Below are 24,229 nucleotides of genomic sequence, written 5' to 3' on the forward strand. Positions count from 1 at the left end.
CCTGTTCTAGAGAGCTGTGTGGCGTTTCTGCGATTCTCAGACATTTCCTGCCCCGGCCGCTGAAAATAACCCACAGGAAAACAGGCTGACCTGCTGCAACATCAATGCTCCATTCAAATTCAACGCCACTGGCTCCAAAGGCCGACGTTCACACTCTGGTAAACGCGAAAACACCCGTGTCACCTGTGCAACCTGTCGCACACAGCGGTTCCCACACTGAAGCCACGGGTCACCTGACGTTACAGGGGGGCGGCAGGTTGAACAGCGGCTCTGGACCCGGGCCCACGTCAACTCTCAGGATCTTTTTCTTACAAACACAAGCTGGATTTGTTCTCTTTTCCTCCAACTCAGCTGGGAAATACAGTTGTTAATGGCTGTTAAACAGTTTCTCTTATAAATATACGGCACCTGTTGCAGCCGGATCACCTCAGACGAGTTAAGATCAGAGCAAAAGTTAATCGCTTTATCTATTAGTTGATTGATCGTTGACTTAAGTTATTTAGGAAGCTGCTTTTCTGTGTTTTGTGCAGAGTATAAAATATGGACGTAGTCTCTGTGACGTCACCCGTAGCTTTCTGACAGGCCAAACTTCAGCCGTCGACGTCTTGGTAGCTGGGCAGAGATGGGGAGCGTGGATGGAGCTGAGGCGAGCAGAACGAAGCCTACAGTCTCTGCTCGCCACCTGTGACAACGCCCACCTGTCACTCGAAGTGGCCTTCCCTTAATTATGCAGAATTTTAAGCCTTAATATACATGTTAAGAGGCTGAAGGTCCTCGAGGCGGCGGACGCGGGTTCGACTCCGACCTGCGGCCCTTTGTATATACCTACGTTTAACCACAATGTCCGTTGCACTTTGTCACATTTAGTTATTGTTTGATTTATTTTATGTTAGCTTTACTTTTATTTCATTTATGTTTTTATGCTTATTGTCACTCAGACCCTTTCCCATCTTTTTACTGAAACTGTTGCACAATCATTTCCCCGGGCTAAATAAAGCTTCTTGAATCTTGAATCTTTGCTGCATGTCTCCCCTCTCTCTCTCTCACCCCATTTCCTGTCCGTCCTATAAAATAAAAGGCTTGAAAACTTCCACAAAAATAATCTTAAAAATGAATTTACCTCTGTACAGTTGTTTTTTTTATACCAGGTAAACGTAAACGTGTTTATTTCTACTGTAAAGTTGGGCATTTGTTAAGTCGTGACGTAACACCCTTTCAAAATATGATTCCGGGTCCAAGCCTCGTATTTCTACAACGCAGCAGTGCCATGTTTCCCGTTGTTTGAACAGATCTGAGTTTTAAAAAAAGAACGTAATTGTCATTTTACCTCTTTCTTACGGATGAAAAAGAGTCTAACTGATGAAAGAGGTGATCGTGATTGTTCACATGTTCGGTCGTTGTGTCTGTTTTGTGTCAACGGAGCATTTGGACCCGGAAATCTTATTTTGAAAGGGTGTTACGTCAGACTGAGCAGCCGGATGGGGATTGACTCACTTTAGGAGGAACTGCAGTTTATGGCACTTCTACGTTGGTTTCATTTTGCAGCCCCGGAGGTCGCCGCTTGGTTTTATGTAACTGTAAATTGTCTTGTGCTGTGTCATATGTATCTTCATATTGATCACTTTCATTGCACTGTAGTCAAACTGAAAAATATATTGTTTCTTAAATGAATGAGAGACGGGGCGCCCTGGTGGCCTCGGAGTCAAGTCAACGCTCCAGATGTGAATTTGGCTCAAAACCTTTGTTGCATGTCTTTTCCCATCTCTCTCCCTTCCCTAGATTCTTGTCCTCTCTCTACTGTACTCTCTTGATTAATCAATAATAACAAAGAATCACCCGTTGCACACTTAGACAAGCTGTTTACAAACTTCTAAATATGCAAAATAGCGTACCTCTCGTACTCATGGTCGTGGCACCTGTGATAGGGATCCTGCACCTCGTAGATGTCCGAGTCGTCAGAGTCATGCGGCCATCCGAGCCTCGCCCCGTGAAACGGCAGGTTCATATACTCCGGGATCTCCTCATACAGAGGAACGTTCTCATATTCCACCTCTCCGTCTTCTCCGCAAACATCAGACTCCACTATGCAGCTTTTGGGCCGCTCCAGGCTCCTCTCCCCCCGGTTTGAGTCCACGCTGGTGCAGTCCAGAGAGTGCCCTCCCTTGGCCAGCAGCTTTGGCAGCATCTTGACGGACAGCCTGAGCTCCAGCAGCTTCCGGAAAGAGAGGCTCCTCTTTTGAGGGTCGGCCCGGGTTGCCAGGTCAGCTGCGGAGAAGGACTGCGCCCTCTGCTTGCCCCCCAGCCCTGGAGCTCGGCTCTTCGGGGGCACGCTGCTCCTGGTGGGCATCTGCCGGCTGAAGAAGGTCACGCAGGGTCGGGAGAAGCGCCAGGCTGTTTTCTCCTGGGGAGGCGCAGGCAGCTCCCTCATCGGGGTGTTAGCGTGCGGAGGCGCAGGAGGGCAGATGGAGGGCGGAGGGGGTGCTGGCAGGCTGTGTCTCTGCGGCTTTCTGGGCGGCGTCCTCGGTGACGGCTCATCCTCAGCGGAAAAAGCTTTCCTCGCGTTAGCCAGAGGAGGGTGACAGCCCAGTTTGATCTGTTTGGGGAGACTGTGAGTGATCGGGTAGCGCTCAAAGTCGCCGTACCCGTCTTCTTCATCCTCCTCCACCCGGTGCTCCTCGCCCCCTTTTTTGTGGGTCATGGAGTCAGCGTGTGAGAGCAGGACTAAGGAGTGTGAGGTGTTTTTGTTAAGAGAGGGCGGCGCGTGGACCGTTCTGTGAAGGCGAGGTGAGAGGGAGGTCTGTCGTGGAGGGGGGACGGGTGCGTCGCTCTCATCATCTCCCAAACCTGAGTCCTTTTGGGGTAAAAGGTCATCACGTGTGTCCCGTTTGACCTCCTCGCCCTCTGAACTGAGAGACAGACCAGCTAGACTCAGTCTCCCCTCATCCTCTCGCATCTCAAGCCCCTGTTTTTGGTCCTCCTCCGACGCCTGATCCTGGGCACCGCCCTCCACGCCATTCTGCCTCACCAGGGCCGGCTTTTTAAATTTGCGTGGCTGAGGGACCGGGAGAGGCTTACTGGGGGCAGCGGGGACCTGCAGGTCGGGGTGTAACCTAGTGGGAGAAGCTTTGGGGATAGCGTCACTGCGTTCTATCCGTAAGGATTCTGCAGAGGACTTGTCAGGAGCGCTACTTGGAGAGACAATGATGCTGCCTGCAACATCACAGGCTGACGTAGAGTCTGTTAAAACTGTGTTCTGGACCTCGGTCTGTGCGTCCGCTTTTGAAACATCCGGCTCAGCAACAGCACTTTCCTGATGTTTTAAAGTCTCCGAAGCTTTCTGCTCCTCGCTCTGTGCCTCTCTGTGAACCAACCCCCTATCCGGGTGTCTCTGTCTTTGAGGTTTATCCCTGGGCTTTTTGCTGGTCCCTCCGCCTTCACCCCTGTCTCCCGCTACTCCCTCCTCCCAGTTTTCTGCTGTCTCCTGTGGCCTCGTCCCCGCGAATCCTTCTGTAGAAGTCCCGTTCTGCAGCGACTCTTTGTGCAAATCGCTCCCAAACTCTGTCGTACTTCCGTTTTCCAGATGCGGACACTGGGAACAGTCGTGGAGCCCGCAGGCGCAGGTGGGAATGATGTAATCCGAGTCGCGTCTGTTTGCCGCTGATAAAATCCCATTCCTGGAGTTGAGCAGCGAGAGGCTATCACCTAAAGCTTCCTGCTGTTCCTGAGATAGGATAAGGGGTTCACTGGGTTTAGGCGGCAGGGGTGAAACAGGGGGAGACGTGGCTGCGGATTTGGGAATGCATGGTTTGGGGGCGACAGCCGGTTTCGACCTCTTGAGAGTCGCAGGGGAAGGTTGGGAGGCAGACGAAGACTGGGAGAGAAGACCCGGTTTGGGGGCGATGGGCGGGGGGGAGGGTTTGCTGGTGGCAGGGAGTTTAGGTTTGGGAGCTAGTGGAGGCTTCTTCACACCTGCACGTAAAAAAAGGAGGGAGGAGGTTTACAGGAGAAGTCAGAAAATCTCTGAATCACACTTCCTTTTGAAATTAATCATGCAACACCGGCACAGCCCATAATAGCACGCTTCCTCCCACACCTCCTCGAACATAAGCACGGACAGCTGCAAGCTTAGGTTAAAGCTCGGGTCACAAGGTCACAGTCTAGGGTCGGGGGGGAGGAACCGAGGGTCGGAGCAATGCGGGAGATAAATTCAGGGATTGAAATGCAGATTTAACAAATAGATGAAACTGCAGAACCAAACATTTGCATTTAAAATAAAGTCATTCTCTGATAATTCAGATTCCCTCCTTCCTGTTATTGACAGAGCTCTGCATGTCTTTATTCTTCTCTTGCTTAAATTATACATACACTGGCATCAACCACTATTATAAATATAATGGGTATGTTTCTGTTGTGGCCTCCTATTTGCAGCTGTATCCCTCTGACAGTTTGTGTTATTGCATTTCTATAAGCAGAACCTCCCCGATTCACCTGGTTAAATAAAGTTTGGATAAAAAAACTGAGTCTCTACACTAATAAAAAAAAAAAAAAGCTGTGAATTGAGATTGTAGGCTGTATTTTCCGCTCCACTGGCTGAGACTCTTGGCTGGCCGACACCACGAGAAGTGGAGTCATCGAGCGGATGTTTCCGAAAAGGCCAACGAGCAAAAACCGCTCTGCCCCCAAACACACGCTGCTCCGCCTCGCTCCAGACTCGGTTCACAAATCACTACATTTAAGGTTATTGGTCTTAAAAACAAAAGTACATACGTTATGGGACAGTAGATTACATTTGGAATAACCATCGAGAGCCACTTTTCAATTCGGCATACGTTTAGAAAAGAAAAAGTATAAAAGAAGAATAGAAAAGTTCATTTTTAAGCCAAAATTATAGCAAAATCCACCATGATGAGCATGGAGAATCAACCTATAACTACATCCAAATGTTACTTGGACTCTTTATCTATAAGCCGAATGTGTCACTAAATGTTAATGATGCCATTAAAGTTAATAAACCATGTTGTCGTAAATATAAACACGTTAATATCCGATGAACATTAAAACGACAGTTTTCTGACTCGCTCCAAACTCGGCTAAAAAATCACTACATTTAAGGTTATTAGTCTTAAAAACAAATGTATCTGCGTTATGGGACAGTGATTAACATCTTTAATAACCAATGAGAGTCACTTTTCAATTCGGCAAACTTTTTTTTAACAGAAAAGCTAATTTTTAAGCCAAAATTAAAGCAAAATCCACCATGGATGTCGGTGATGAGCATGGAGAATCAACCTATAACTATATGCAAATGTTACCTGGACTCTTTATCTATAAGCCGAATGTGTCACTAAATGTTAATGATGCCATCAAAGATAATAAACCATGTCCTCGTAAATATAAACATTATAATATCAGAGGAAACATTAAACTGACTTCTCTGCCTCGCTCCAAACTCGGTTCAAAAATCACTACATTAAAGGTTATAAGTCTTAAAAAGCACATATATTATGGGGCAGTAATTACTTATTACTAACCATTTAGAGCTACTTTTTAATTCGGCATACATGTTTTATTAGAAAACTTAACCTTTAAGAGGTTGTTCACCATAAAAGATATCAAACTTCACCATGGATGGCAGTGATGAGTAAGTAGAAACAACCTAAAACAGTATATTTGTGTCTTTATCTATAAGCCGAATTTGTCAGCACATGTTAAAGCTTCCATTAAAGTTATTAAAATATGTATTTGTAGGTAAATGCATACAAATAACCCAAGTAACGTTAAAATGCCTGATTATTTAAGTGGAGTTCGGCGTGTTGCATCAACAGCAGGACAGATGTTTTAAGACAAAGGATTTAACCCCCTCCAGCTGCAACAATAGCTGCAATATCAACCGGAAAAGGGACATTTTTTTGTTTTATTGTGAGTTATTATCGTGGTTTTAGAGAGCAAATCAAGTTGAGGTCCTCTTTTCTACCTCTTTGAAAGCTGTTATTAAAATACAAACCTGTGCTCATGACTCCCGTCTTGCTCCTTTCTCCATGAGTAAATCTACTTTCAATGGATTTGCGTGAAAAAGTTGCGTTTGTCGCTGCTTCGACACCATTTTCAGGTAAAAAAGTCCATTTTCGGGGGAGAAGCCGTGCAGATCCATCCGCTGTTGTTCTCTTATCTCGGCGGCGGATGCACGGATAAACTCTTTGCGCCTGTTACTTTTTCCATTTTTCCCAAAGTTTTTCAGCCACGGTGCTTTGCGACAAAGTAGCCCTCAACAACACCACCCACTTCCGGTTATACCTTTCAAAATAAATGGATGGAGTCCGAGAATGTGTGGCGTCGTTGTTGTGATATGGTTTAGAGTACATAGTTAGCAAGACAATATGTTTGAATTTATATGAAATGTAAATTTAATGGGAAATTTGAGGCTGTTTTACTGTGATACCGACTCACTACATGTTTTTCAATTCAATTCAATTATCAGGATTCTTTGCATATGTAGTAGGTAAAGAGACACAAAACAACTGCAAAGAGAAACAAATTACCAAAAAGAGACACAAAATGACTATAAAGAGACACAAAACAACTACAAAGAGACACAAATGACCAAAAAGAGACACAAAATGACTTTAAAGAGACACAAAACAATTACAAAGGGACACAAAACTACAAAGAGACACAAAAGGACTTCAAAGAGACACAAAACAACTACAAAGAGACATCAAATTATTTTAAAGAGATACAAAACAACAGCAAAGAGAGACAAAATAACCAAAAAGAGACACAAAATGACTACAGAGAGACATAAAACAACTACAAAGAGACATAAACAACTACAAAGAGACATGAAACAACTACAAAGAGACAAAAAACAACTACAAAGAGACACAAAACAACTACAAAGAGACACGAAATAACAAAAAAGAGACAAAAAGGACTTTGAAGCGTTTAGGCTTCCTAGAGGACACTTTAGCACATGTTAGGCTCCTAGAGTGAACTTTTGCACGCATTTTGGCTCCTAGAGGGCACTTTAGCACACGTTTTGACTCCTAGAGGACACTTCAGCACACGTGTTGACTCCTAGAGAGCACTTTAGCACGCGTATTGGCTCCTATAGAGGGCACTTTAGCACACGTTTTGACTCCTAGAGGACACTTTAGCACACGTTTTGACTCCTAGAGGGCACTTTAGCACACGTTTGGCTTCTAGAGGGCACTTTAGCACGCAATTTGAATCCTAGCGGGCACTTTAGCACGAGTACCGGCTCCTAGAGGGAACTTTAGCATACGTTGTGGCTCCTAGAAGGCACTTTAGCACATGTCTTGACTCCTAGAGAGCATTTTAACGCAAGTTATTCAGCCTCATGTACAGAATTCGGCCTCATGTGCACGCCAGTATTTTCTTCTTATTATATTAATTTAATAATTTATTTTTTATTTTTTGTTTTGGAGATTTCTTTAAATAGCACCAAAGAGAGCTTGGTTTAAAAGTGCCACAGTTTGAGAACCCCTGCTCTAAGAGAAATTGAATGCCAATAACAAGGTTTAGAGTTTATTTTGAAGGCGATTTCCGGTTACGGACTGGCTGTTTCTCGTTAACTTTCCACGCGCTATCCTTTCCTAACGGTTGCCCCCGTTGCCCCTCGCGCCCACTCGAGGCGCTCTAACTGGCACGAGCGCTTGTCCGTTCGTTGCCCGCGAACAAGCAGCGATTGAAGACGAAGCATCATGGGAATTGTAGTTTTATACGAGCGTTAGCAACCGGCTAACTACCAACTTCTGTTTCTATCCTGACTACAACTGTCGCCTACAACTTCAGAATGCAAACCCGGCTGTGTGTGTAACAGATGGCGGAGAGCGATGACTGAGGAGTTTGATGAAGATGTGGTATTTGAGGTTTGTATTTCAGTCTTTTTTGTATTTATCGAAACTTATTAATGCTTTGTCATACCTCCCCGAGTCCTGAGGTAACGTTAAATTCGGTTCCCGATTCATTGACGGGAGCTAGCTAACGCTGATATTCTAGCAAGCTAGTAGGTATGCTAGCTAAACACAAGGCTAATGGGAGGAGGCTGGGACACCTTTACGGCACGACGCATGCGCAGTAACATCTGGTCTGGCGCACAATCATAGAGCATTTAAAAGTATGTCAGATTAATACATTTAGGTGAATAAAAGTGTAGAAACAATTTTAAAGCATTCATTTATTATTTCATTTATTTTCTGTTTATACATTTATTCTTGTATTTCTGCATAAATAATGAATGTAGGTGAACAAAGGTGTAGAAATGAATGTAAAGCATTTATGTATTATTTAATTTATTTACCTATATATGTATTTATTTGTCTATACATTTATTCCTTTATTTCAGCTTTATTTAATATTTCGGTATTGGATTTTGCATTTATCGGAAATAATGAATGTAGGTTAAACATGTAGAAATAAATGTAAAGCATCTATTTATTATTGTATTAATTCATTTATTTGTTTATACATTTATTCATTTTTTATATATTCCTCTATTTTTTATGCATCTATTTATGCATTTGTTTATTTGTTTGTACATTTATTCTTTAATTTATGCATTTATTTATGATTTCTGTATTTATTCCCGTATTTGTTCATACATTTGTTTATTTATTTAGACTTAAGTCATGTTCAGTCCTCCATGGAAACCATCCAACAGCGCAGCTCCAGTTCCATTGCGCATGTGTCTTACCCTAAAAGCCTAGACATTTTCTTTCTTGGTGTCCCAGCCTCCTCCCAATAACCTTGGCTACACACAGACAGCCGTCTGCACAGTGTTGCCATGCATTGACAATCCACAACAAATCGACATATTTGGCTGGCTGCTCACTGTATTTATGCCAAGGAGCTTTGGTGGTCATGAGGGAGAGCTGAGCTGTGCGCATTGTTGTTGTTTCATCATTACTGGACTGGTAGTGGGAGGTGGGGTGGGGTGGGGATGTCCAGATCCAATGCGTCGGTTCTGACATCCTTGACACACACACACACACTCACAGCTTCTTCTGCATGGTGACAACATGAGCTGCGACCTGGTGTGACAATGCATGTGAGTATTTTAATTGTTTGACTGCTACCTAGGCGTGTATCCAGCATGTTCACGATGGGTTAACTGCATGACACTGAGATGCTCCTGTGCAGCTGCTGTCCAGAGGCACCGAATCACAACACGGATGCTGTAGACTTAGGTTTTCCCAGCAGCTGCGGGGGAGAACTGGGTCAGACATCTTTTTGTACACAATCTAGCATGGGATGTTTTCCTCCTTTCTGCTTATTTCCCGACCGGTTTGACTCTGAGCTTTCTTTGTTTAGACACAGCCTTGTCTGTGTTTATCTCCGTATGGGTAGATAGGATTAATATGTGGTGAGCCGTGCTTACATTAAGTCCAGTTTGCATTGTGCACGGAGAGGCTCAAAAAGAAAAGTCTTGGCATCTGTATGAGGGATTTACAGTTTCACATATGAAGGCAGTTAGACTTTACAGCATTCCTCCCAGAGCAGAAAAGTACGCTACATGGATGGATGGATGGATGGAGGCTGTGGGGTGTGCTGATGAATCCTGAGGGGAAGTGGACTGGCTTGACGAATCAGTCCCTGCCTCGCGTTATCAGATTCAAGACAGTTTTGGATTCTCACAGGGGGAGAAGTAGGGCAAAATCATCCCAACCCGCACCACGTCTTCTCCTCCTATCCTTCCATCTGGCATTATTTTATGTCCAACGCGCCCCATCCCCCCCCCCCCTCCCCCCCCTCCTTTCCTTCTCATCTATTATCCCCCCAACCACTTCTCATTCTTTCTGTCTTTCTCTCTCTTTACAGAACTCCCCTCTTTTCCAGTACCTGCATGATCTCGGGCACACAGACTTTGAGGCATGTCCGACGGCGTCACAGGAGGACGAAGGCGGCGGAGATCTCAACTCTCCCGACGAAGATCCACAGAAAACTTCAGTGAGTTTCTCCCCTCCTTGACACAAACACGAGACACGCCTGTCCTCCAAATTATTTAATCTCTTTATGACTTCAGCGACTCAACGAGATTAAACTGAAGCATCAACTTTATTGTCTCCAATGGGACGTTTGTCCTGCAGCCAGGTGAAAGAGAGTGCACGCAGACTTGGACATGAAACACAATGAAACACATATTCTGATGATATTTAAAGACAAGCTCAACAAGTTTACATAAATCAATCTACTGTACATCAGTGACAGCTTACATAAACATGAAACCTGGTTTACATGCAGCTGCCACTCGCTCAATCTTGTTAATCTACTCCCTATTTAAGCGTTTAAAAAAAAGTCTAAGATGGCAAAATTGGCAAAACATTATATAACAGAATGTAAACCAAGATGGTGCTACGGGTTGCAGCCTTGGTGTTGCTCTCCCGAGTACTCTTTAAAACGTTTTTTTTTCAATGTTTTACCTTTGTCCAGGTTTGCTGACCGTGTTTTTAGCTGGATGTCTAATTCTGTATATTAGGAAGAATGAAATACCAGTGTCAAACGTACTTTTCCTACAATTTTCTGACTTATTCTGACTAAAAAGTGCTTTTTACAGCATTGATCCTTTCATATCGTTTTGAAACACGTGGTATTGAAAACCATCGATACTTTGACACCTTTAACAAGCTTAGTTGCCATTGCAATATGCGTCCAAAGTAGTATTTCAATGCTGCATTTTGGTTTCCCGTCATCCAATCCACCCTGACTCAGTTTTCCGCAAACGCCTCCACCTGTCTCAGCCGTGAACAGCCGCTGGCTAACCCGCTGTCACCGGGTTGACTGATAGCAGAAATATACAGTTTTCTTGTCAGCTCCATTTAAGCCATATAGGCCTAAAACAGCTGGAAAAAATGCCTGTGAAACCTTTGGGCGATTTTAAAATAACCCCCTAACACCTAAGTTTTTCTGGAATTTCAACAGAAGTGTCAACACCCACTCAATGAATGATTTCTCAGGCTTTTTAGAAATGAAATTCAAAAAGTATTTGAGAGCTTATACTAGCTATTTTCATCAAGATCGTTCCTTCACTAACTTCTGAGTTCCCTCAGCTATCGTCGGAAAAGTCCCATGTGTCCCAGTGGTCATTGGCAAAGAGACCAGAAATAGGTTGAAAAAACTACAACTACTATAAAACGACATATCCGCTTTCCCGGCTTTAATGGCAGAATAACACAACAGCGCCCCTGGTCTTAATGTTAGCAATGCGGTAATGCATTCCCGGCTTAAATGGGTTAAGTAATAAACAGTGTTATCATTCTTTGATTTTTATTTCCCCGTCCACCTTAACGAGTGAGCATATCTGTCTGTAGTGAAATACGAAGCTCGATCAGTTAATGAAGACACGCTTAACGCATACACAGCTGGATATTTGTGCGATTTAAACAGCTGTCTGTGTAGATTACGCTTCACCAAAAGCAACAAAAGTAGACTTGACGGATTTTCGAAAACGCAAATACTCTGAAAAAGGATATTCTGGACTCCCCTATAGACCAACCAATTAATCAGGAAAACAACTCCCATCACCCCTGCGGCTGTGTCTGTGTGCGCGTATCACTGTTTGACCTGTGCAGTCAGACAGAAAGTAATTAATTTGACTATTGACTCCAAACTGTGACACATACTGGCACGCAATCGCCCACAGAGCGCTATGTGCACTGGTTTATATGCTTCCCTGCAATCAGACAAGACATGGCAACAAGAGCTTCCTACACACAGATGCAGGTATTTGTTTGCGTCGCATGTTCTTTACCCTGTAATCACACACGGGTTTCCCTTTTTCCCATCTCTCTCCTGCCGTTGTTCTGATTTTAGAAGAGATATTCTAAATGTGATTACTGCGACCACACTCTGCTCTCTCTCTCTCTCCGACGTTATTCCTGCCTCTGTGAGCATCCTCTTACACATTGTGTTTGTTTTGTTACGTTTGCCTGTTTTAAAAAGATCCATGTGCACTTCAACTACCCAATCAGAGGAACGCGGGAACTCTGAATAGCGTTTGCAACAATCTCCCCGTCGATGACTGCGGTTTGAGTCGACCTGTGATTCATACAGACGAGTAAGGACTCCTGGGACGCCCATGATCACGTGACTCTGCCTCTCCTCGTCCTCCCCCTTCCTCTTGCGACGGGAAACAGTTTTGTGTTTGTTTCGTTCGGGAACTTTCCGTACGTGTCACGCTTCCTCTCTGGTGCGCTGTTGTTCTAAGGAGGTAAGGAGGATGAGGGATTGGGATGAGACAGGAAAGCTTGTGCGTCGTCCCCGTGTGACCAGTTTCCTGGAGCTCAGATAAAGTCGGAGCCGAGGCAAAACAACATATTCACGTAGACGGACCACAGTTTCTCTTTCTTTACACTAACAGTAAAAGGTCTTATTGAGCACAGCCCACATATACCATTTGTGCAATGTGCAGTATGTGTGAATGTCCTTGATGCAAAGACTATTACGGAATTATGTATTTTAGGTTTGTATTAGAAGTCGATTTCATGCTTTAATGTCTGAAAAACACATAATTTGTCTCATCCTGTCTGTCTGAATACACCTGTATTCACCCTCTGTCTGAAACGCTCCGTTTTAGCGCCTGTCTCTTTAAGACCCCCTCTCGAAAAAGCCCAGTCTGTTCTGATTGTTCAGCATTTTGGGGTCTTCTGCATCTGCTGACTGTAACAGCACCGTAGCTGTACTTTCTACCTATAGTATAGTTGTGACATCACCACCATACAGAAAGTCCTGACGGCTCTTTTAAAGACCGTTTCTAAATACAGGCTGTGTGCATTTCTCTGTGGATTGAGCGTTGTCATACTTTCACAGTGTTTATATGACACTTCCATCTGCTTTATAATTAAAATATACACGGAAATCTCACTTTTTACAATATGGGACCAGCAAAAACAACCGTTAGTTGAGTTATTGGGAAGGAAATTATCCAGTCTTTGTGCTCGGCTAAGCTAACCATATCCCAGCTCTAGCCTTTTACTGAATGGACAGATAAGAGAATGATATCAATCTTCTTGTCTAACGCTCAGCAAGTGTTTCCTTTAATGTCATCCTATTCCCTTAAAGCCCTATATACATTACACCTGCTATCATCTACAGCTGTCCGCCCTGTGTGTGTCCGTTCTGTCACGTAGTAGCGATCCCTCCGGTGTCTGGAAGCCGGTGTTTTCTGTGCAACTCAAGGAGAATACTGATGAGCAAAAACCGACTGTTGTGGGATATTATACAGTTCGGGCATCTGTGAGTTAATCTCTGCGTGGTTCACATCATCTCTGTGGTAGTATTGGGTAGGATTAGAGAAGACGGAACAGGACTCGTGGCCTACTTTGAGGCCGATCACCAACGATGTGCGGAGGCCCAGTCCTGAAACTCAGTCTCACATTAGTAATCGATACTACTGCAGACTAATAACACTTGGGCTTTACACCCCCACCAGAAAAAGGGTCAGCTCAGGGGCTGCCCAGTCTGAATCAATAACCCCTGGAGCACACACACACACACACACACACACACACACACACACACAAACAAATAGACACGCACTTATATCATGATGCTCGTTTCTACAGGACTCTCAGTTTTTAATTAACATTAGAAAAACAAGGCAGCTTTTAAAATGAGTCCCACTTTTAAACAAAGCATTTCACAGAAGCCATGAAAGCCTCTAAGCAGATTAGTGATCCTATTCATGATTAGGCATTACACAGTTTGGGATCTTTAGCACTTGCAAGCAAAACTTTTTCAGCATTTTCATTTGCTGTTATGCATCGAAATCAACGCACTTTAAAATGCGAGGCGCTATATCACTCTGGTTGTGTGTAGACTGGTTATAGATGGAGTCCACGGTGCAGACACAATAAAACAGACGTGTGTGTTTTCTGTGGTGTTTCCAGTAAAAAAACAAACGTGTTTCTATTTTTCTAGACCTAAAAGAATCCTTCCTTTACATCTGTATTGTGAGAGGATGAAAGCTTAAGTTTTATTGATGCCGAAAATGTAAACATTCAGTTATAACACCAAAATGGAAGTTCAACCAACTGAAGTGGGAATGTGGTTTTTGTGCCACGGCAGAGCTACGTAAGACCCGGGAGAGAGTGTTTCTACACACACACATTGCACTTATTGTTGTTGCCTGAAAGAGTTTGTCTCCTGGGATACTCCTTTTGACCGTGAGTGTGTGAGTGTGAGTGTGTGTGTGTTATTTATTAGATGTGTGATTCCTGGGAAATAAACCAGAGTTAAAGGAAGCACCGCCAAATCACTGAAGGTCTTCCAGGTGAATCATTTAGTATTTTAACCTGGAACGTATTTCACTCATCCACTGGGGCTTAAAACAATGGAAACGTAAAAGGAGTTGTTGCTTAATTGACTGAATAACAACCTTTCCCCCCTCTGTGTGTGTGTGTGTGTGTGATTCGCAGGCAGGGCGCTTATGGAGACTGGCTGAAACGTTGTGGAGATGGAGTCCGATTCACCAGGCGGCTGCATCTCATCAGATGGGCCAGCAGCTGGTAGGTAGAATCAGAAACAGAAAGGAATGCTGGCACTGAAACAGAAACTTCAGTCTGTTTCATATTTGAAGGCACCTTTTCGTTTTAAGCACGTTTTTTCCCTCCAGGACTGCGTGTTCGGCCAGTACTCGGTGAAGTGCATTCTGGACCAGGACGTGCTGCTGCAGGAGGATGTGGAGCTGATCGAGCTGTTGGACCCGAGTCTGCTCACCCACGGCTCGTCGGTGTCTGGCTCACAAAGCCGAGCAAGCGCCCTGCCCAGACCAAGCCTCATAGCCAGGCCCTCCCTATGGTACATTGTTAGGAAACAAACACACAAGGAGGAGAAGTGGAGAGAATATAATACATTCCAAAACACCAGCGCAACCTGAAACTGTGGCCCCTAATACTACAGCAGTAAAAGTAAACATGTTAACTAAAGGATTTTCTTTTAAAAATATATGTTATATATATATAAAATGTATTGGTTTGCATTATATTGTGAGGTCTTCCTCCTAACTATATAAAGATTTCCTTTTTTTTTAAAGGGGACCTATTTTGCTTTTCCTTAGTTTCTGTCATATATATATATATATACATATGTCATATATATATATATATATATATATACATACATATATATATATATATATATATATATATATATATATATATATATATATATATATATATATATATATATATATATATATATATATATATATATAAATAAATAAAAATGGCAAAGAGCAAGCGAGGAGTTTTAGATGCAACACAACTCCCAAGGCTGGAATTGAAGCCGGGACGCTGTGGTTATATGGCATGTGCTACAACCCCTCAGCTACCAAGACACTTTGTATATGAAGAGTTTCGACTCTGACTTTATTAAATCATGTGAACATTGAATCTAAGTTTGAATCAAACATCTGCAGAAAGAAAATAAACATTTGAGAAAACACAGATGCAAAAGACTAGAAGAGCTTTGTAGGGTGGAGATATTTTGATTTATTGTAGCCTTGCCCTTGGTATTCTCAGGATGCTTCCACGATAACATAAAGATGAAAGTAACTGCAAAAGTCATCGCTAATGAATTGATTCTTACAGTGTCTTGTTTAAGGGACACTACAGCACGATTTTAGTATTTCATTTCCATCTAAACTGTCAAATGAACAGTCCATAGTGGCTCTAATCACAATCCCCTCCTGTTGTCCTCACTCAGGGACATGGCGGGGCTTGTCGGCCTGGCTGCAGTGCTGCTGGGTCTCTGCTCCGTATCTGAGGGCCTGTGGTCGCTGGCTGCAGCCCCATGGGGCTTCGCACTGCTGGGCTGGCTGGGGCTGAGAGGGGTCACGTTGTGGAAACGGGGCCGCATGCAGAGAGCGGTCCACACACGGGTCACGCAGCTCCAGACTCTGGTCCACAACAGCAAGACTCTGACGGGGTTGTCCCGTAAAGCCCTGCGTCTGGTGCAGGAGACGGAGGTCATCTCTAGAGGGTTCACCCTGTAAGTGTGCATGTTTTATATCCTCCTACATGCATATCACCCAATCCCATAATGTTCATTTCCTGTCATGACTCCAACTGTCACTGCTTGCTTCCAACTCGCTCAGTTACTTCACTTATGTTAGCGGTGTCTTAGTTAACGTTCCTGCTCAGGTAGTGTGTCTGTAGGTGTTTTATTATTCATGTCAGCACTTGTTTTAGACACTATTTGTCTCTGGCTGTGTGTGCAGCTTTAGCATTGTCTATCAAAACACCGTATAACATTATACCTCAACCGCTAAACAAGTTAAAGGTCCCGTATCGTAAAGAGTGGTCGAGTGGTCGAGAGGTCGAGGTGCTGTATAAATACTGTGAAAGAATCAAAACACAAAATCCAAAGAACAATGCAAACAGCCCGTATTCAGAAACTTTCTTTAAACGAGCTGGACTTCCTGTACTGTTGTGAAGTCACAACTATACTATATACTGTATATAAGTAGATAAGTGCAGCTACAGTGTTGTTTCAGTCATTCCCAGGCTGCAATAATAATGCAGAGAGACAGATCAGAAGACCCTGAAATGCTGGCCAATCAGAGCAGACTGGGCTTTTTCAGGAGGGGGTCTTAAAGAGACAGGAGCTGCAATGGAGCATTTCAGATGGAGGATGAATACAGCTGTATTCAGACGGACGGGATGAGAAATATAACATGTTTTTGAACATTAAAGCATTTAAACATGTTCTAGTAGAAACTTATAAGTGGAGGAAGAACCTGAAAATGTGTATAATATGGGACCGTTAATTGAATAGTCAGTCCAAAGTCCTACCATGGAGTTAAACAAGCAAGAAATACCTTGTTAATTAGTGAGGTTTAGAGGTGCCGTTATGTGGATTCTGTTACATTTGGACAAAGCTAGTCTAGCTGTTTGACCCAGTTTCCAGACTTGTGCTAAGCTAAGCTCACCACACAGACATACATAAGAGTGCTATTGATCTTGTATGTAACCCAGGAAGATAAGAAAGCAATTTAAAGTATTTCCTCAAATGTCGAACTGTAATAGCATGTCACGGTGTCTTGTCCGTCACAGATGTCTTGTGTTTCGTACACTCATGAGTATCGTTCATTGTCTCAGTTTGTTAGTTCCGTCTCATGTGTCGTCTTTAGTGAAGTGACGTTCAGTGTTGTGTGTACCCCCCTGCCTCTTTGGGACGTCTCCACAGTTGTATCACATTTCACTTGTCAAGTTTGCTCGACAGGGTGAGTGCGGCCGGCTCCTTTAGCAGGGCGGGGCCGGGGGCGGTGCCACGGGGCCAGCAGCTGATCGGACTGAGGAAGGCGCTGTACCGGGCGCTCCGCACGGCCTTCAGAGCGTCGCGCAGAGCCACCTGTCACATGCTCAAGGCATATCCTTTACCTCATACTTAATAACCCAAAACGTGTCTTCATTATAGTGGCTTAGAGGGTAACGAGCCTGGATTTGGTGTTATTAGTGTAAGGTAGACTGTGTAAGGGAATACCCATTTTCTACAGTGACTTATACTTGTTGTCATAAACTGTCAGATCCAAAAAATGCTTAAAGAGTCGAATATGTCTGGAGTTTAGAGGGAAAATCTCATTGGGTTCTTGCTTTTTGTGGTCAACAGCTTTTACTCAGCAAGAGGTGAATGTTGATTCTTTCATGGCGATGTTGGAAATCCCCGGACCTCTTTCTATGTCAGTTGTTAACCATTTGTAGTCTTTTATAGTCCCTTTGAAATATGAAATAACCCTCTTGAATAAATAAAAAGACACAAATGTTGTTTTCATAGAAGTGTGATGTGCCCTTAACCCCTCCGCACGTTCCCTCTGAACTCTGAGATCGATAATGTGACCAACTACGTGTCTGCGGTGCCTCTGAAGGAGCTGGGCCTCGGCCTGGGGATCGAGCACCTGGGTGACGAGCAGGCTCAGGAGCTGACTGATGACTACAGCCTGCCTGCCCTGAAGGTAAGGCCCGACAGTTGCAGCCAGGCCAGCTGCGTCCCCCCTCTTTCCAGGAAAAAAACTAAGCCGACGGGCTTGACGTAACGCACAGACATGAGTGGTAACGATCTTCTCATTTAACAAGAAGAAGCTTAATCTAAATCCTCTTCTCTGCACTCTATCCTGTAAGATCAGTATCTCACAAACACAGTTTTGTCATGTAGCCGATGATCCAGTCTCATTTTGAGGTAAAAGGACTAAAACAAGCAGCAGTGGACAGCTAAAAAAGCCAAAGTAAGGACTGGTGCTGGTTTTATGATGACGGGTTTATAACGCATAAATGCATCCTGCCATCCTGCAGATGCTGTTCCAGCTGTGGGTGGGACAAAGCTCTGAATGTTTCCGTCGGCTGGCTCTCCTCCTGTCACCCCAAAGAATAGAGGACCAGGAAGAGGTCGCCCCAAACGGAGGCACCTCGCCTCCTCCTCCTCCCCTTCCCCCGCTGCACCGCTCCATCGGCGCAGTGACCGAGCCCCTCCATCACGCTCTGGCCAGCTGCCTCTGCGAGGTGCAGCGTAGCTACGACTTCCACCGACACTTTGAGACCCAGCTGAGGACGACGGGCTCAGACAGGACAGGGAGAGTCAGGGAGAAATGCCGGGAACTCAACACCCTCCACACATCCATTCGAAGCCTGCAGCTGCACCTCAAAGCCCTGCTCAGCGAGTGAGAGAGAGAGAGAGACACACACACACACACGCATGCATGCATGCACGCATGCACGCACACTCCTGACTGCCCTCATTCTACACTTCCTATAAGAGGAGATGAGACGTTAATGATCAGTGTGGCCAAACTGGGTCATTCCACCAGCAAAGCAGTAATACTACAAACAGGGTTCAGGGGGCTGGAACTCCTTGAAAGCACCTGGATTTTAGTGTAGTGTTTTCAAGGTTTGGAAAGTGCTTAGATTTTGAATAAAGTGCCTGAAACTGGTTGAAATGGATATTTTATGGGATGGCAAATAGACCTTTTTAATGGAATACCAATGCTAGGCAACAGCCTTGGTCCATGTTAACTTCCTGTCCACTAATGTCATTGACATTCACTGCAACAGGAATCAAACTTGGACACATTTAAGATGTTTATATAAACAACTTTGAATACGTCTATAACTCAGAGAAACAAAGATTTACATATTTGAGGGACTGAAAACAGCCTTTTCTGACTTTTTTGCATGAAAAACAACTTTTGACGATTAACAGATTATCAAAATAGTTGATTATATTTATGTCGATCTATTAGTTGTTTTTATTCTTCTTTCATTTGTCTTCTGTAGAAAGGTGTCTCAAAACATCATGTTGGTTGTTTGTAGAACAATAAGATCTAATTTAATGTGATGGACAAGTGCACTAATACATATATTAATTACTGAGTATTGTACTTTATATAAATATGTAGTTTACCACGGCTGCAAGGTGCTGGAAAAGCATGAAAATCCACCTTAAAATGCTTGGAAAGTGCTTGAATTAGACTTTGGAAAAGGCGTAGGAACCCTGTATAACGTAAAGAATTAAGGGTAAAGAAAGCAGGATTGCAGGGATGTACTTTAAATATAAAAAGCCAGAAATGCGAATTACACATTGTAGTGCAAAAAAACATTATATTTACAGTTTAATTTACCAGAAAAGGCCACTGAGGAGACCTTGAGTTGAGATTTTCTTTGGCAACATCATAAACTAGTGAAAGTGATGCTTTTGTTCCTCCTCCTCTCCTGTTTGTGATCTCGTCAGGATGATCATCCTGGAGGACGACCTGGAGAAACTCATGGTGTCCAAGGAACCCACGGAGTTGACATTCGAGGGCTACCAGGACCTCAGCGACCGGCTACACCAGCTGCAGCCTCACATGCAGGCCAGCACCGGCTGCTGGGAGGACACCATCAGCCAGGTGCAGCGCATGCTGAGACGGGTCAACGCCTGCGCAGGTGAGCTGCAGCACAAACACTCTGATGGTTAAATATGAAGCCACAGCCAACAGTGACACCATCTTTAGGGGTAAATTAGTTTCCATATTTACACAGGGCTTATTTTTAGCACAGACTTCCTCCTTCCTTTACCATGACTCAAGAGTATTGACAGTCATGGAGGAAGTAGCTCCTTCACAACAAGAAACAGACCAATCAGAGCAGGGCCGTCAACACAATGACCAGGCTCTGATGGAGAGGTGAAGTCCCTCCCCTTCCACTGGACCACTCTAGAAAGTTATTGCGGAAAAATACATGTTTGGAAGTAAACGAGGAAAAACAAACAATTATCTGATCCTGTTTGAACTGTGACATAAATGACACATAAGCTGTTTGTCAATTTAAAATATAATTTTGCAAGTACAGAAAGCCAGTTTGTCGTAAAACTGCTGAAGTGTAAGGCTGTGAAAATACGTTATTAGAAAGACCACACAGTCGCCTAAGTGACGTCTCGCTGAAGCTGCGATGCCTGAATCTATTGTTACTCACGTGAGCAACAGGTCTCAATCGATCTGTAGTTTCCCAGTCGATTAAAAGAGTCGCCAGATAAAACACATCAGGTAAGATAAAGTTACATGTGTTGTAGAACATAGCTAAGTTAGCGAGCTAGCAAGCAGTGTGTACGTGTAGTTCAATGAGCGTTTCCACACAAAACGAAGTTGTGCTACGACAAACTGTGAATTTCTTGATTTGCAAAATTATCTTTTAAATGAATAAACATCATGTGTTTAATTTACGGCACAATTCAAACAGGATTGGACAGTTTTTTCTCTCTCCCTGTTCTCTCTCATACGTATTTCGTCTGAAACAAGGTCCCATGGTGGTTCACTGGAAGAGGGTGGACTTTGCCTCGCTATACCAAGTTGTTGAGCTCATCTGTCCAAACCTTCTCTGCAGGTAACGCTGAGGGTCCGGAGCAGTGTGGTCCCCCTGAACCTGAGATCCCTGCTCCTCCTCCATCCTACCCGTTGATCCTGGACAGAGACCCTGTGCCGGAAGAGCTGGTAAGAGGAAATGTCCATCTTACGTTTTGTTTCGCATTTCATTTACTTAATTTACACCATGAATCCCTCACCGCAGTCAAGGTTTATGTCCTTTTAAAGAGTCATTCTCCATCCTGATACGTTTCCCTGTTGTCAACCTCTGCTGTTTCATTTCCCCAGGAGTGGGAGGCCTACGTGTCCGACTCAGACTCCGACTGTGAAGGCAGAGGGTCTTGGTCGGACATCTTGTCACCGGAGGAACGGGAGCGGCAGCGTCGGGAGAGGGAGGAGTCCCGCCGCGTCCTGTCGGAGCTCAAAGCCGTGCTGGGCTTCCGTGCGTCAGAGGGGGAGAGGATGAAGAGGAAGCAGCTGCTCTTTAACGACCAAGGTCTGTTCTGACCCGCGTCACCTCTCTCCTGTCATCATTTATAGATGAGAGTGGTGCGGATTGTACTAGTTTCATCTGACCAACAGTCCAGAACCTGAAAATGTCACATTTACGGTGGTGATAAGAAGAGAAGAGCAGTAAATCAGTGTATTTTCGAAGCTGGAACCAGAAAAATGATAAATGACAAACTCGATAAATGACAAACTATCACTTAATTATCAAAACTGCTTAAATGTTTCACCTCTAGAGTGAAGCTCGATGTCACCTTTAGTGTTTTTCACTATTTTCTGACACTTAATAGACTAAAAGATGTATGAATTAATTGATTAATTGAAAGCATTATCTGTAGATGAAGCGCTAATAAGCAGAATTAATAGTTTCAAGTCAAACATTTTAGTCAAATCCATTTAAAAGGGTTCTCAAAGACAGATCGGTGTACCAAAAAAACTTGTTCAAACCTAAATTAAATCATTTCCCTCTCTCTTGCAGCTGCTGTGACGCCGTCAGCTCACAGTGAAAGTTCAGATCCTGCCATGAAGCCGCCAGACGCTCCGACTACTCTGGGATCTGCACAGAGCGGCGACCAAGACGGAAACCACTTTTCCGAGTGCTCAGCAGGAAACGAAGGGGAGGAAGGGGAAGGAAAAGACGGGAGGGGGAGGCCTGACCCCTCCGCGCAGCCGGCGACGGAGTTCAGCTGTGGTCTGGAGGAGAAGGACGGCGATTTGGGGGGAGCGTCGGTGTGCGCGAGGGGAGGTGGAGGGGCGTCGGAGCTGCACCAGTACGACGGCGTCCTGGAGGAGGGGGAGGGGGAGAGCCAGAACGGTCTGGACTGCTTCCTGGATCCTAAAGTCCCCGCCGTCTCCGTGATGGACAGACTGACGGAGATCCACGGCTCGGAGGCTCTCAGCTTCAGCTCCGCCCTCGCCGCTCAGGTTGTGGCACGCTCGCAGGCGCTCATCGCCATGGAGGAGCAGACGTTCGGGGATGACGAGGAGGACGAGGAGGACGAGGAGGAGGATGAAGAGAGCGTCAGACGAACCCCCGAGAAGGACTTAAATTAAAAAACCCCGCTGCTTTACCCCGAGCACTGAGCAGAGACTCTATTTATGTCTTATCGATGGGTCAGTGTGTTTCATCTTAACTGTTTCTGGTGCAGACGCATTTCAAATTCACCCATCCGTCCATTTTACTGTACATTACCCACAGTTATTTCTGCTCTTTTGCTGTTCAAACTCAGGAACCAGAACCACTCAAACAAAGTACAACCTTACAGTGTTACGGTCAGAAGACCAGAATGTCTGCGGTGTGCTTCCACACAGTGTGTCGTGGTCACAGTCGTTCAGTAGGTGTGGAAACAGGTTATCGGCTCCATTCAGTGAAAAATGTGTAGTAGGATTCCTGGAGGAGGAAATGATTTTAATTGCAGTTTTCAAAACACTCCGATCTGAGTTACAGTCGGGACGTTTTGGGCCGGAGGAGTAGAAGTACTCTGAGATGCAGCGGCACGTCTGTGTGTTCGGACAGAACCTGAAGTTAAACGGGAGTCGACGCAAAAAGCCCCCGCACAATTTTAAAACGTGTCATATTGAGCGACAAAGTTCAAGTTTGTCTCTCTGAGATTAAAGTGGTGAATTAACAAGAAAAAACTCATTTATGAGACATAACAGGGATTTCCTCTGATGTTATAAAATCACACATTTATGAGAAAAAAATAATTTACAAGAAAAAACTTGGATATTCTTTGAGATTAAAGTGTGAAATCAACTCAAAAAAATGTAATTTACAAGAATAAAACTTGGATATCCTCTGATATTATACAATCATGAATTTATGAGATAAAACACATTCATGAAAAGAAAACTTGAATATACTTTGAGATTATAAAATCATAAATAAACAAGAAAAAACGTGGGTATTGTTTGAGGTGTGAACGTAATCCAACCCTGCAAAGTGAGGTGACGTGGGTCCGTAACAAAAATATAGATTTTTATTAAATTTTTTTCCTGTAAGTTTGGGATTTTAATCTCTTCTTCTCAGAAATGTACGAGTTTATAATCTCAGATGATATCCAAAGTGTGTTTGTCATAAATGTGTTTTCAGGTGAATTTAACATTTTAATCTCAGAGAATATCCCATTTTGTTCTCAGAAATGTATGATTTTATAATCTGAGAGTAAATCCTCGGAAATTAGTTAAATCAACACAAAAAAAATCTAATTTGTGTGAAAAAGAAACTTGAATTTACTTTGAGATTATAAAATCATAAATTAACAAGAGAAAAAATGGATATTCTTTGAGGTGTGAACGTAATCCAACCCTGCAAAGTGACGTGATGTGGGTCCGTAACAAAAATCTGGATTTTTATAAAGTTTTTTTCTTGTAAAATTGGGATTTTAATCTCAGGGATTTCTGAGTTTTTTCTCAGAAATGTACGAGTTTATAATCTCAGATGAAATCCAAAGTTTGTTTGTCATAAATGTGAGTTTTTTCAGGTGAATTTAACATTTTAATCTCAGAGAATATTCAAGTTTTTGCTCATAAATTTATGATTTTTTAATCTCAGAGGATAGCCAAGTTTTTTTTCTCGTAAATTAGTTTATTTCTTGTTAATTTAACACTTTAATCTCAGAGAATATCCCAGTTTTTTCTCATGAATTTGTACTTTTCTCGTAGAATTATGATTTTATAATCTGAAAATATTGAAAAAAATCCTCGTAAATTTGTTAAATCAACACAAAAAAATCTAATTTACGTGGAAAAAAACTTGGATATCCTCTGAGATTATACAATTATGAGAAAACACATTCATGAAAAAGAAAGTTGACCATAATTTGAGATTATAAAATCATAAATGTACGAGATAAAAACACCTGAGGGCGTCTGTAC

General features: G+C 43.6%; 2 protein-coding genes across 2 annotated transcripts in view; one reads left to right on the plus strand and one right to left on the minus strand.

The window, feature by feature from the left end:
* Positions 1–6,062, minus strand: part of LOC310962940 (FYVE, RhoGEF and PH domain-containing protein 6-like) — a 30,713-nt gene extending 24,651 nt beyond the window's left edge. Inside the window, exons 1-2 of the mRNA XM_083935563.1 lie at positions 6,005–6,062; positions 1,893–3,969 (exon numbers count right to left, since the gene is read on the minus strand). Coding sequence (XP_083791689.1) covers positions 1,893–3,969; positions 6,005–6,014 — 2,087 coding nt within the window. The 5' untranslated portion in view covers positions 6,015–6,062. The remainder of the gene's footprint in view (positions 1–1,892; positions 3,970–6,004) is intronic.
* Positions 6,063–7,812: 1,750 nt separating this feature from the next.
* Positions 7,813–23,442, plus strand: vezt (vezatin, adherens junctions transmembrane protein). The gene is made up of 12 exons (XM_083935125.1): positions 7,813–7,889; positions 9,838–9,966; positions 14,433–14,522; positions 14,630–14,814; positions 15,721–16,005; positions 17,239–17,385; positions 17,821–17,968; positions 18,306–18,670; positions 19,738–19,931; positions 20,868–20,974; positions 21,134–21,341; positions 21,831–23,442. The coding sequence occupies exons 1-12, from the start codon at positions 7,854–7,856 to the stop codon at positions 22,403–22,405; spliced, it is 2,469 nt and encodes an 822-aa protein (XP_083791251.1). The 5' UTR covers positions 7,813–7,853; the 3' UTR covers positions 22,406–23,442.
* Positions 23,443–24,229: the final 787 nt, after the last annotated feature.

This window comes from Echiichthys vipera, assembly GCF_963691815.1.
Source record: "Echiichthys vipera genome assembly, chromosome: 20".
Taxonomy (NCBI): Eukaryota; Metazoa; Chordata; class Actinopteri; order Perciformes; family Trachinidae; genus Echiichthys; species Echiichthys vipera.